The sequence below is a fragment of the Brachyhypopomus gauderio genome, chromosome 3 (genome assembly GCF_052324685.1).
Source record: "Brachyhypopomus gauderio isolate BG-103 chromosome 3, BGAUD_0.2, whole genome shotgun sequence".
NCBI classification, from domain to species: domain Eukaryota; kingdom Metazoa; phylum Chordata; class Actinopteri; order Gymnotiformes; family Hypopomidae; genus Brachyhypopomus; species Brachyhypopomus gauderio.
In genome coordinates, this window is record NC_135213.1 from 26,497,450 (window position 1) to 26,509,354 (window position 11,905).

General features: G+C 39.8%; 1 protein-coding gene across 3 annotated transcripts in view; it reads left to right on the plus strand.

Annotated features, from left to right (window-relative positions):
- The first annotated feature begins 2,070 nt into the window (after positions 1-2,070).
- LOC143510920 (cilia- and flagella-associated protein 337) overlaps positions 2,071-11,905 on the plus strand; it is a 19,826-nt gene continuing 9,991 nt past the window's right edge. Inside the window, exons 1-10 of one of the 3 annotated variants that reach the window (XM_077000795.1) lie at positions 2,071-2,476; positions 6,749-6,983; positions 7,109-7,252; positions 7,395-7,517; positions 7,828-7,999; positions 8,080-8,126; positions 8,284-8,421; positions 8,543-8,731; positions 9,794-9,985; positions 10,261-10,506. In XM_077000795.1, coding sequence (XP_076856910.1) covers positions 2,418-2,476; positions 6,749-6,983; positions 7,109-7,252; positions 7,395-7,517; positions 7,828-7,999; positions 8,080-8,126; positions 8,284-8,421; positions 8,543-8,731; positions 9,794-9,985; positions 10,261-10,506 — 1,545 coding nt within the window. In that variant the 5' untranslated portion in view covers positions 2,071-2,417. The remainder of the gene's footprint in view (positions 2,477-6,748; positions 6,984-7,108; positions 7,253-7,394; positions 7,518-7,827; positions 8,000-8,079; positions 8,127-8,283; positions 8,422-8,542; positions 8,732-9,793; positions 9,986-10,260; positions 10,507-11,905) is intronic. The other 2 variants (XM_077000794.1, XM_077000793.1) reach the window with 2 other exon arrangements.

Sequence of the window (11,905 nt, forward strand, 5' to 3'; positions counted from 1 at the left end):
TAGCGACTAATTCATGTCACAATTATATTATCGCATTTTTTTTATAGCTTTCAACCCACGTATATTTAGAACGGATAACATTATAGATATTTGAATATAAATATATGATAGCTTTTAAATGCAGATTTTATATAAATAACTGGTCAGCCAGCTCAAAGCTTTGTGAACAATGCCTAGCTATATTTACCATAAATTTCTATCTTTCAGCACTTCAAGAGATGTACAGAATTTCTGTGGATATACATTAATGTGCGAGGACAAGGACAACAATAAGATATGATGAGGAAGTGGACCCTGTAAAAAGGCAGCAGAATATGTAGTCCTCTCAATTATTAAAGAGATGTATTTAATGACTGAGGCAAGAGTATGAATCATTACTTGTCAATGATGAACATGGCAGTTCACAGCCATTATAATCCACATATCCTGCACCAATGATAACGTTATAATCCACATCCTACACCAATGATAATGTTATAATCCATATCTTGCACCAATGATAATTTTATAATCCATGTTCTGCACCAATGATAACATTATAATCCATGTCCTGCACCAATGATAACCTTATAATCCCTATAAGTATTAGCTGACTGGAGTTTCTATGTTCTCCCTGTGTCTGCGTAGGTTTCTTCCAGGGTCTCCGGTTTTCTCCCACAGTTCAAAAACACGGAGATAAATTGGCTTTCCCCTCTGAGTGTGTGTATATGTGACTGTATGTCTCCAATAAAAAAAAACTGTGTCTGTACATGAATGTGTGTGTGCTTGTATGTCCAGTGGTGGATGGTGCTCTGTCCTGGGTCTGTCCTCTCTCCTGCCATTCAGTCCCCCAGAACATGCCTTGCTGGGATCTAGACCCATATTTTTGTAAAGATGGTTTGTGGCAGTATATGTTGATAAAAGCACCATGCACATTGTATGAAGCTAAACATTATAATTTTCTTTTCATTATCAAGAAAACCTTCATGATGGTATGAAACTTGAACATGTTTATAAGCCTTTAGATTAATCTACTGCAATGTGTTGCTGGCTAGCAGGCCTGTCTCCTTAATTAAGCTTCTGCTGCTTCACACCACAGCAGTCTGGATAGAATGCTGATGGCTGTGACTCCATTCTTCTTCAGCTGGCACAAGTCGCCACATTGACTTTCTTCTCACATTTGATGGCCTTCACAGCAACAAACCAACATATCTCACTGATGTCTTACATCATCAGAGGCCTTAGGATCACTCACAACTCAGTTCAGATGTTTTATTATACATACATATATATATATATACCTATATATATAGTATACATATATATATATATATATATATATATATATATATATATATATATATATATGTATATAGTATACATATATATATATATATATATATATATATATATATATATATATATATATATATATATATATATATATATATATTGTAGGTGTTTTACATATAAATAAAAAGTCTAGAAGCCTATTTAGTCTTTTGTTTTTTATTTTATTAAATAATTTTACATTTCATGTAATGAGTTGTAGTGATGTTATTTAACTGATCGAATGCATTGTGTAAATTTTGGATATATTCTATGAAGAGTCTTTGGGCTACATACATTTTATATGGTATTTAAAATACATTACTATTTCTGTAAAATATTTATTTAGCTTTTAAGTTCAAACATGTAATTAGGGTTTGGTAAGCTTGTATGCATGTATTGCAAAATATACTTTCAGTACTATTAAAGGTTATTAAATCTTTTTGCAGAATCTCTCTTATGAAATTCATAATATGCTATAAGAGAGTGAATCATCAAGAGATGTTTATAAAGTTGCCCAGTCTTAGATTTCCTCAACCTTGCTTTAACGATGCATGTGGCCTTTCATTAAACTATTCGTAGTTGAATATTTACCCAAAGCCAACCCCCTTCAAAGCTATTCCTTGCATTTTCAATTTCATTTGCAATTGTGGCCTTAAGTATATTGTTTCAGAATTGGAAAACCATTGCTTTTAAACATTGCTGCACATAAATCAAACTAATTTGCAAGCCGATTATTACGTGTAAGGATTTGGCTCATTTGACAAAATGTCTTTGGTGAATGCTGTATTGACTTTACTGGGATATTTGTTGTGTGAGATTGCCTAGGTGATTGATGGATGATTAATCTAGAAACCTTACCATTCTTTCCTTGTTGTTGAGATACAAGCTGTGAGATTGCTTTACTTTCACAGACACTGGGAAACAAATGCCCTGCGCAAACTCTGCCTAAGAGAAGTTTGCTGCTGGAAGAATTTGGAGTTGTGTGTCTACTGGAGTAGTGACTGGGAGAAGAGCACAGCACACATCTCCATCTGGGTTGTTGCCAAAGAACTCACTGACGCAGATGTCTTTAGGGTGTAATGTTTTAAGCCTTGAATGCTGATAAGATGTCCAAAGATGACCCATGGAGAGTGTATGAAGAGGAGATTGCTAGCAAAACAATTCTGTAAGTTAATATTTATTTGAATGATTCTTTTCAAATAAAACATAAATATTATTGATTAGAATTTAGCAAAAACCATAATTTGCATAAATCATAATGCAAAACATTTTAAATGTTACATATTTGTGGCACATTTGTTTTACATTGCACTACTACATATTAATGTTTTTGAAGATGAGAATATTATATTAGAAAAGTCACACAAATGTTTTGGGTAAAGAAGTAATCTGTATTCACAAACGGTGAAAATATAAAGAGATGGAGCTGTTTAAAAGCGTAGGTCATGTATGCTCCTGTGTTTGATTTTTAAGGTCACTCATCCTTGAATGATTTTAAGAGAAGAAATATTTAACTTATTAACTTTGTTTTCTCACATAAAGTTTGTTAAATAGAGTATCCCTAACAATATTTCTCTGCAAAAGGTTAATATTTTATCACAATTAACAAACAAGAACAGAATTTTAAATTAAGATAGTGACAAAAAAGTAGTGGTGAGATTAACACTTGCGTGACGAGGGGAAAGAAGTAGGATGCCAGGTCGGAAGCATACAAGCAACAAACACAACACAGACACACATTAAATACCACAAGTGCAGCACATAACGACAATGAAACATTGTAGGATTACCTTAATTCATAATAAAAACAGATGTAATTACATCCTGACCAGGATGAGACGAGTCCTTCAGAATGCTGTGTTTTCTGTAGGCCACAGGATGTATGTATTTTAGGGCATGCAAATGTGTAGCCTATACATAATCGATAATAAATATAAATAAACATTTTTTTCTTATTTTTTAAAGTGTTTTATTTAGTTATGATTATTACATTATATTATTAAATGTAACTACTTCTTAATGTTAAATAACTCTAAATTTATTGTTTATTCAAGTTACAATACATTTGCATAGATGTAAAAAAAAAACATGTTTGCTTGTTGCTCTGTTATTATAACATAAATCCTTTTGTTAGGTTATGAAACCCACAACACTCCATCAACGATCAAACTATCCAAATGAATAAAGAAAAATAACATAAAATACATCACATTTACTTTGTTCAAAACTTGAAATATCAAATTACTGAAAATAGCAAATGTGCTTCAAAAACGCTCCCTCTGAAAAAGACTTTGAATTGCGGCGATTTATTCAGCCAAAACTAAGCTACCTAACTGCCGCATTGTTTGTGGTTGTGAACACATTCTGCAGGGTTGTCAACTCTCACGCATTGAGCGTGAGACACACGCATTTGACCGTCTTCACACGCGCTCACGCCACACTTCCGATATCTCACGCCGAAAAAAAAATCTAGTTTATTTACCTCTGATCCATATCTATGATTCAATGAGTTACTAGTTCGCTCTGGCGCCAACCACCGGCGATCGATAGATCGCGATATAACACTTAATTTGTGTCCATTTTACGTTCGCCACAGTATACTACACACTGCCCAGTATACACCCCGCCCCAGATTGCCAGGCTGAATGGATGGCCCCGACACGTTCACCTCACCAAATCTGGCCCTCACTCCAAAAAGTTTCAGACCACTGGACACCACTGGTCTCGTCCATGATAGTCTAGCCCAGGGGTCGCCAAACTTTTTGAAAGTGGGAGCTACTTCTTGGATACCAATTATTGCGGAGGGCTACCAGATTAGTACGAACGAAAAGTTATTGAGCGGGGGGGGGGGGGGGGGGGGGGGCAACGAAAGTTGCGTGTGCGAGTGTCAATTGCTAAGCGGGAAGACCGCTAGCAACTGCGGACAATCTATAGTAGCAGCAAAAACATATGCGATGCAGCGCTTTGGTGTATTTGCTATAGTGAGCTATTTTTAAAACAAGCCCGTGGGCGACTCATGACGTGGGTGACCCCTGGTTTATTCAATATTGACGGCAGCCTAACTTTTTGATTGACAGCTAATTGAGCAATAGAACACGAGAGGGAGTGTGTTATCGTGAATATATGTGCCGTTACTTGACAACGCGTCCGCGGAGTGATACAGAGAATGAGAATACCGTGCTATTATCACACATATCTGCAGGGTTAGAACACTTCTCAACCAGTCGGATTGTGAACTAACTGTTGTATAATTGGCGAATAATCATTTAGTGTTAGAAGGGGAGGAACAACTGTGAATTTTGTTTGGACATAAATTTAAGTAGATTTCTCGATGGGACCAATTAGGTTTACAAATTTATATGTAATTCATCCTTTGGCGAGCTACTCGGAAAGGGGTGGCGAGCTACTGGTAGCTCGCGAGCGACGTGTTGGAGACCCCTGGTCTAGCCCATCATAGTCTAGCCCGTGCCCTTCATCCAAACCTTTCATCAAATGCCTTTCTCTCTCACTTCTGAGAGCTATTAGGTTGTTCTAAAATCAATTACATTAACGTTAACATGAGAAATCAAAATGGCAAAGTTCAGACAGAATTCTTCACTTTAACTGCACTTTTAAGTTTTGTGGACAGGATTAAGAGAAAACTTTACAAATCAAAGACGTGTTATGCCTTTCAAGATGTTGTGCTTGTCATCTCCAACAGAGGGCAGCCAAGTGTTACTGTATTTTGTAAGCAAGTGGACATAATGGTTCAGGTGATACTGTCTGTCCTTCCATCAGGCAGCATCGTGCACGACTACGTTGCAAACATAAAATTAATATGTAATGTCCAAAAGCCCAAATGCTTATAGTTTAAGGTAACCAATTATAAGTAAAACAATTAATTTATCAAGATAGGAACAGTGCTCTATAGCTATAGCCTTTTCTCTGTCCAACATTAGACCAAATAACCTTTTTCAACTATGATCAAACAAAATACAAATCGTATGTAATCAAATCAAATACTGTATTACTTACTAAACTGCCCGTTAAGACCCAATGTAATGTCTTACCTCCATGTTGTCGATAGTAGGTAAGGGTACGTGCCCTCCAATTAATTTTCAAAGGTTTAACATGGGCAGTTCCTTGCTATTTGCTTTAGGTATATTTGAATTTTGGGAGAAAACACAAAATTATCAACTGCATTTCCAAGTTTTTACCATCCTCAACATTAGATAAGTTCGCCCCCACACAACATAAATAAAAAACACAAAACTTTAACTTGAATCATAGTCATACATCGTAAAATATGATTATTTAGAAAATGTAATTTTATTACTATTGTCTGACTTATTAATGTATTCTTAGCGCTTTAAGTGCATATTTATCGGCACATACACTGGCAAGCCAGATCATCTCCTAAGTGCTTGTATAGAATTGTCTTTGGTAGAAGCATGTAACCAGGATAAGTATGTGAATATCAATTTAAACAACCATTTATATATAGCACACGTGCCAGTGATTACCATGTGGCTCCGGCAGGCTCATCAATAGCAGCATAACTAAAGGGAGGGGCCTGGAGGGAATTCTGGGAATTTGCTTGGTCCGTGAGGAGTAGTAGTTGCTACAACAGCATCAACATCTCAGATTACCAGAAGACTCAATGACTGGGGGCCCCTGAACACCACACCTTCATATGACCCAGACTTGATTAAGCGGAAGTGGATGGATGGATAGATGGATGGATGGATGGATGGATGGATGGATGGATGGATGGATGGATGGAGTAGCAAATAGACTAGGCTGGCTAATTAATGTCAATCAAATTTGTTTCTAAAGCACTTTTTACAACACATGTGAAAAAGCAAATTTACAAATGTATTGGTCCAGATCTCTAATGAGAAACAGAAAGCAACAAGTCAAACTTTCAGGGTGGGATTAAAATAGAAGCCTTGGGAGGACCAAGATGCAAAATGGACACTATCCCCCATCAGATATCCCAGCTAGAAACCAGTCCATGTTTTATTATGTTATTTTAGTATCGTCAGTAAGTCCAGTGGGTTTTGGGCGGGCAGACTGTTTCTTACATGGCAGTATTGGTTCGGTCTCCTGTATGGATCAGCTCATCTATGGTTGGGTCGGGGTCAATTTTTTAGATGTTTTGTAAATGATTAGCAGTTCTAGTCCAGTACTGCAAAAAGGAAGCAACCACTGGTCACCATATAGTCAGACCCTCTACTTTAGCAGCCCTAACACTTTCCTCTGCCCCCCTATCCCAACAAAAATTGGGATACACTACCCCTCTGTGACAATGTACAAAATGGACCACAACTGATACCTCAACAACAACTAAAATAATCTATGGTATTAAAGAACAACTATACTTATGTTTCACTGACAATGGAATCCTATATGTCTCCAAAAACACTGATGTGAAAAAACAACAATCTCTGGTGTCCAGTTATGATGGCCTAAGTGCCTGTCTTCAAGACCCTCTGCAGCTGCACCACCTGATGATCCTCAGGGATTCCTTCTCCAGGAAGCAATCTGTGAATGGCCATTCTCACAGGAGGACAGGAGCACGCAGCCCCAGGTCCTCTGCAGGCACTCTGAGGCTCGACGAAATCCGTTCTGTTTTGACCACCGCGCTCAGTGAGGCCTGCTGGACCAGCCACGTGGAAGAGATGTTCAAAAAGGCAGATATCTTCACCACTGCCAGTCAACACCACAATTAACAAACACATACTCCTCATTAATGCAGAATTAAGCTTACATAGGCATCTAGTCATACAAATGTTGTAAGTGTTTCTTTCTTTCACAGATGGTTGCCTCTAATGGCTATGTTAGCTGGGAGAAGTTGTGCACCTACATTCTTCAGCAGCAAAAGCACAATGGAGATTCATCCGAGATCAACCATGATGTGTTCAGCTCTGAACCACTGATACGCCACTGTCTATATAACAAGGTTGGGTATACATATGGTTCTCTGTTTTGCAGGGCTTGCTGGTACTCAAATAAATTCTAGTCATTGTCTTTACAGTGACCTCATTAGGTGTAATTCTCTTCTTGTTCTTTAACATGTAACACAAATAAACTGACCTCAACAGCAAGAACCAATCACACGTATTGTGGAAGTGAACCACCCACCCCCTCTCCGTTATGTCACCGTCAGTAAAGGGGGAAATCTGATTGTCTGGAACAGCCATCTTCACGCTATGAAGACACTGGAAGTAAGACATGAATAAGGCGAGAACAATTGCAGACAAACACAGTGCATGTGGTTCTCTACACAAACATTCATTGATAGTTATATGACTTTGAAGTTTTAGGTTGTGAATGTTTTTCTTATTTGTAAAATAAATTTAACAACGTTATTGGACTTGTCGTTACAAATAATCATGTATCTCTCCTTGGTCTAATTCTATTCTGTAATCCTATACTGGCACCACAGTCTCCTGGAAATAGTGCAGATATCAGTATGCAGCCTTTAGCTAGTACTGCTGTGATATATTAAGACATATATGTGTAACCTTTTTCAAGTTGTCTGGAGACCCTGGTGAAAAGAGTGGATTGCATAGGCAGTTCAAGAGCTGGACCACAGATGCCGTCTACATGCCTAACATGCACAAGATGGCAGTGGCCACCATGAGCCGGGACATTCGCATCTTCGATGTGTCCTCCAGCGTCTGTTCCGAGGAGTTCCGCCTGTTTGGTAACAAGCCAGCTTGGTTAAAACCTTTGCCATTCACCCATAGGATTCTGGATTTTTCATTTTTGTCCCTAACTCTACAGGACTTAGCCACGTCGCAACCACTCTTTGTTACTGGTACGATGTTAAGGTGGGTAAAGTGGCAGATGTTGGATTGTGTTTGAATGAGATTTGATTTGACGCTCATGAATACTGGCCAGCAGTGAGTGCAGGCCTGTGATAGACAGAGCTGCCATAACCTTATTTTGTTCTCTGGGCCCTTCAATTTGGTCCTGGCCCCTGCCCAGGCTCCAGGAGAGAGGTGTGTGCTGATATGGGGGGATGAAAAGGGCTCTGTGAATTTACTATGGTTCCTGCAGCCACACAAAGGCTTATTTGAGACACCCTTTTCTGACCAAAGTGGACCCAAGCTAGTGTTTTTCCCGGTAAGCATATGCATAACCCATTTAATGTAGCCTAGGCTACTATTCAATATACATTTTAAAGCAAAACATCTGAGCCCTGGGTTTGGTACAAAACCATTGCTTTGTCTCAACACCCTTACAGGACATCTGTAGGCAGACTTTAATGGTCTCTTACATGCAACCCCCCAAAATGCATAATGAACTGATCAACAGAATCATATATGAGCCCCATGCAAACCTCCTTGTTACATCATCAGAAAGTGCCACCAGCTCCTTGGTAATCATGGACATTAATCAAAGAAGAAACAACTACATTTGGAAAATCGACAAGGTGAATATAGAGTTTGTATGTATTTTGGTACATTTTTGTATTGTTTGTTTTTTATATAATACATTGTTTAATGCTCCCGTGTTAAGGGACAATTAATGCTGCTATGTAGGCACATTAAGGTACTCCTTAAAAAACAGAAACTCATCAAACAAAATCCAGGATAAATCTGCCTTAAAAGACAAACCACTTTGGCTTCAGTTTTGAGAGTTGTTCTATATATTATTGTATCTGCAGTAGTTCCCACTGGAAAGAATTCATAGTGCTGCACTTATGGATCAAAAAACAGCGTCTGGTCTTGTCCTGAAACTGTAGAGAAAGACCCTGACACACATGATTCAGCAGGGTGTGGATGTTTTCGTTTTTCTTTGTGGTTTCCCAAAGGGCGTGTATGCATTCTAATAAAATGCCCAAGTTTAGCTGTTCCTCTATTTTATGCATTTCTCTCGTTTGTATTATTTATTGAATTAAAACCAATGTTTCTGTAGTCCATGTATTTAAATGTTGTGCCATGCAGGCACTGGAATATGAGTGAATGTAACAGAGAACTGAATTTAATAAATAGAGCAAAAACACAGAAAAGCAGAACAACAGGTACTAGTGGTGGCAAGAGCAGCAAAAATAAGAAATCCTAAAGATTTGAGAAGCAGGCTGAGCAGATGGCTGTGCAGGAGATGCACTGGTGATGGGCACCTGTGTCACTCCAACAGGAGTATGTGAAGTGAGGGAACGCTGTATGTCATTACTAATAAAAGGGGATTGTGAATAAATGAGAGGTTTGTGAGTTCTTTGGCTGACTGATGACTGGGGTGTGACAATGTGCTGTCTAGACAGCCTATTTCCATACTATACACGACAACTCTTCTGATGCATTAAGCGATATGAATAGCCACATCTATTATTCAGTTTTACCCAACAAACTGAGCATTGTTCTTGGAAAACACCTGACTCTTCTGCCCAGAATCAAGTGTTCCCCCAAATCACCAGAATGTTAAGGTTATCTTGGTTACCTTACCTGCCTAAGTTGACAGAGATTGAATTATGAATTTTGCTTGTTCCCTACAGGGGGTGCGATGCTTTGACATCAGCTGGCCCCTCAACCTGCTGGTGACTGCGGGTCTGGAGTCGTCCATCAGGATGTGGAACCGTTATGTTACCTCTCGGCCTGTGGCTGTGCTGCATGGCCACGCGACCACTGTGGTGGATGTGCTCGTCCACCAAGCACTGGCCAAGATCTTTAGCTACTCAAAGGATGCTGTGAGAGTTGCTACACCTTAAGATGTCACAATGAACTCTTCACGAAATATGCAGTAACTAGGACAATTGATATTTGCCTATAGGTTAGAAATGTTTGGGAGAGGTCCATTCAGATAAATCAATGAGATCCATTCACATAGGTTCTTCAGATCCATATGTAGCACCTTACAGCATGATCTATAAGCACATTCCAATATTCCTACAGGAAGAGTCCAATCTGATATGTGCTTTTTGGTGCTCCGAGACATTTCACGACTCCAGACCTTTTCCTGTAGGTACTGAAGATATGGGACATCCAGTCCCAATACTGTGTGAAGACAGTGCCGCTCAGGTTCCCCAACATCCAGACTGGATACTCCCCAGAACAGGGCAGCTTCCCCCTGCTGCTGAGCCGGGCTGGGGGTCACACACTACTCGTTAGCTGCAGAGAGTATCTGGCTCTAATAAGGCTGCGGCCTGTGGGTTCCAAAGATGGGCCCAAGACCTTCTCCTGCACCCTGTACATTCCTGACCTCAAACAGGTATGGGTTTAGGACCTTATAAGTTACAGATTGTCTCTATTGTACAGAGAAGGGTGAAATATTAAAGGGGTAAATGAGAGGGCAGGGACAGAACAGGGGTGAGTTTCCCGAAACGTTCTTAGCCCTAAGTACTTCTTAACCTCGTACGTTTCATACGAGGTTACGAAGTACTTAGCGCTACGAATGTTTCGGGAAACCCACACCAGAACTACATCACACTCCTTCACAATACAAATTCATCAACACCCATCATTCACAGGTAAATCGCTCAGCTACACTGAACCAGTTTAGCAGAAGAATCATGACTCGTTTGCAGAATCAGATACTTTGTCTTGGTCTTAGCATTCCAGGTGTAGTAACTCAACTGGCTGCTGAACTGTTTCTGCCTGTTCCATCACTTCAGTCTGTGGCAAAACTGTGGCTGTATTCTGTGTTTCATTGTGCTTGCATTATGCAGCCACTTTGACACAGGAATCTTTGGACTGTTAATCAAATACATTTTCTTCCTATTCTCCATCTTGCTCCCCTGCAAGAGCTTTGCATACCCTACCCGGATGCATGCCTCTTGGAGACTCTCGGGGTGTGCACTGATGATGCCCTCCTCACTGGAGGAGGAGGGAGGGTATGCTCCCCTGGCTGCATACCACACTCTTCTGAGTGCTTCGCCTCCTCCAGGCAGAAAGAAGGTCAGAAGATGGTCCAGGAGAGTCCCTTTTGGGAGTACCAGGACGACTCTGGACTGGCCTCCTCCTCAGAGTGACTCTCTACCTCAGAGAAGCACGAGAGGCCATATTAGTCTAGACCGACTGGCTGGTCCTTAGTTTTCTGAGAAGAGTCCATCACCTGTGTGGTGAACTCCCCAGGACCAGCGCTAAGGCTGGTGTCTATGGGGGGACTCCCTTCATCCTCCCTCTGCTGCTCACAGTGGAGGGAGGGACCACACCAGAGCCACTGGCAGGTGCTGTGGTGCCCTGGAAAGAGCTGTTGGGCAGAAGACAAGAGCTCCTCACTAGCTGGCTAGCCTCCTGTCTGCCTACCTGGGCCTAAAGAAACTAGCTGACCTACAGCTTCTGAACAATATTGACAACAATAGTTCCGTTGCGCTAAGGTTTCATAAGTTGGTGGTCCTTTAGGCATGATGTTAAAGGGGCAATAGGCAATTTTTCCAATAATTCTACTTCACATTTTGAAATTATTCTTCACATTACGCCAAAATGCTGACACATGGCCTGGAAGTTTTTCAGATTTTGTACTAAATCAACCTTAGACAAGGCTGCATCTCTATGGGGGACCTGCTCTATGGTGCTTCAGCTATATCATTTGAAGACTACTAAATAATTTGTTTCTTAAACTCATTCTAGCTTCACTTTACTGGAAAAAATGTTAAAATAATAAATAA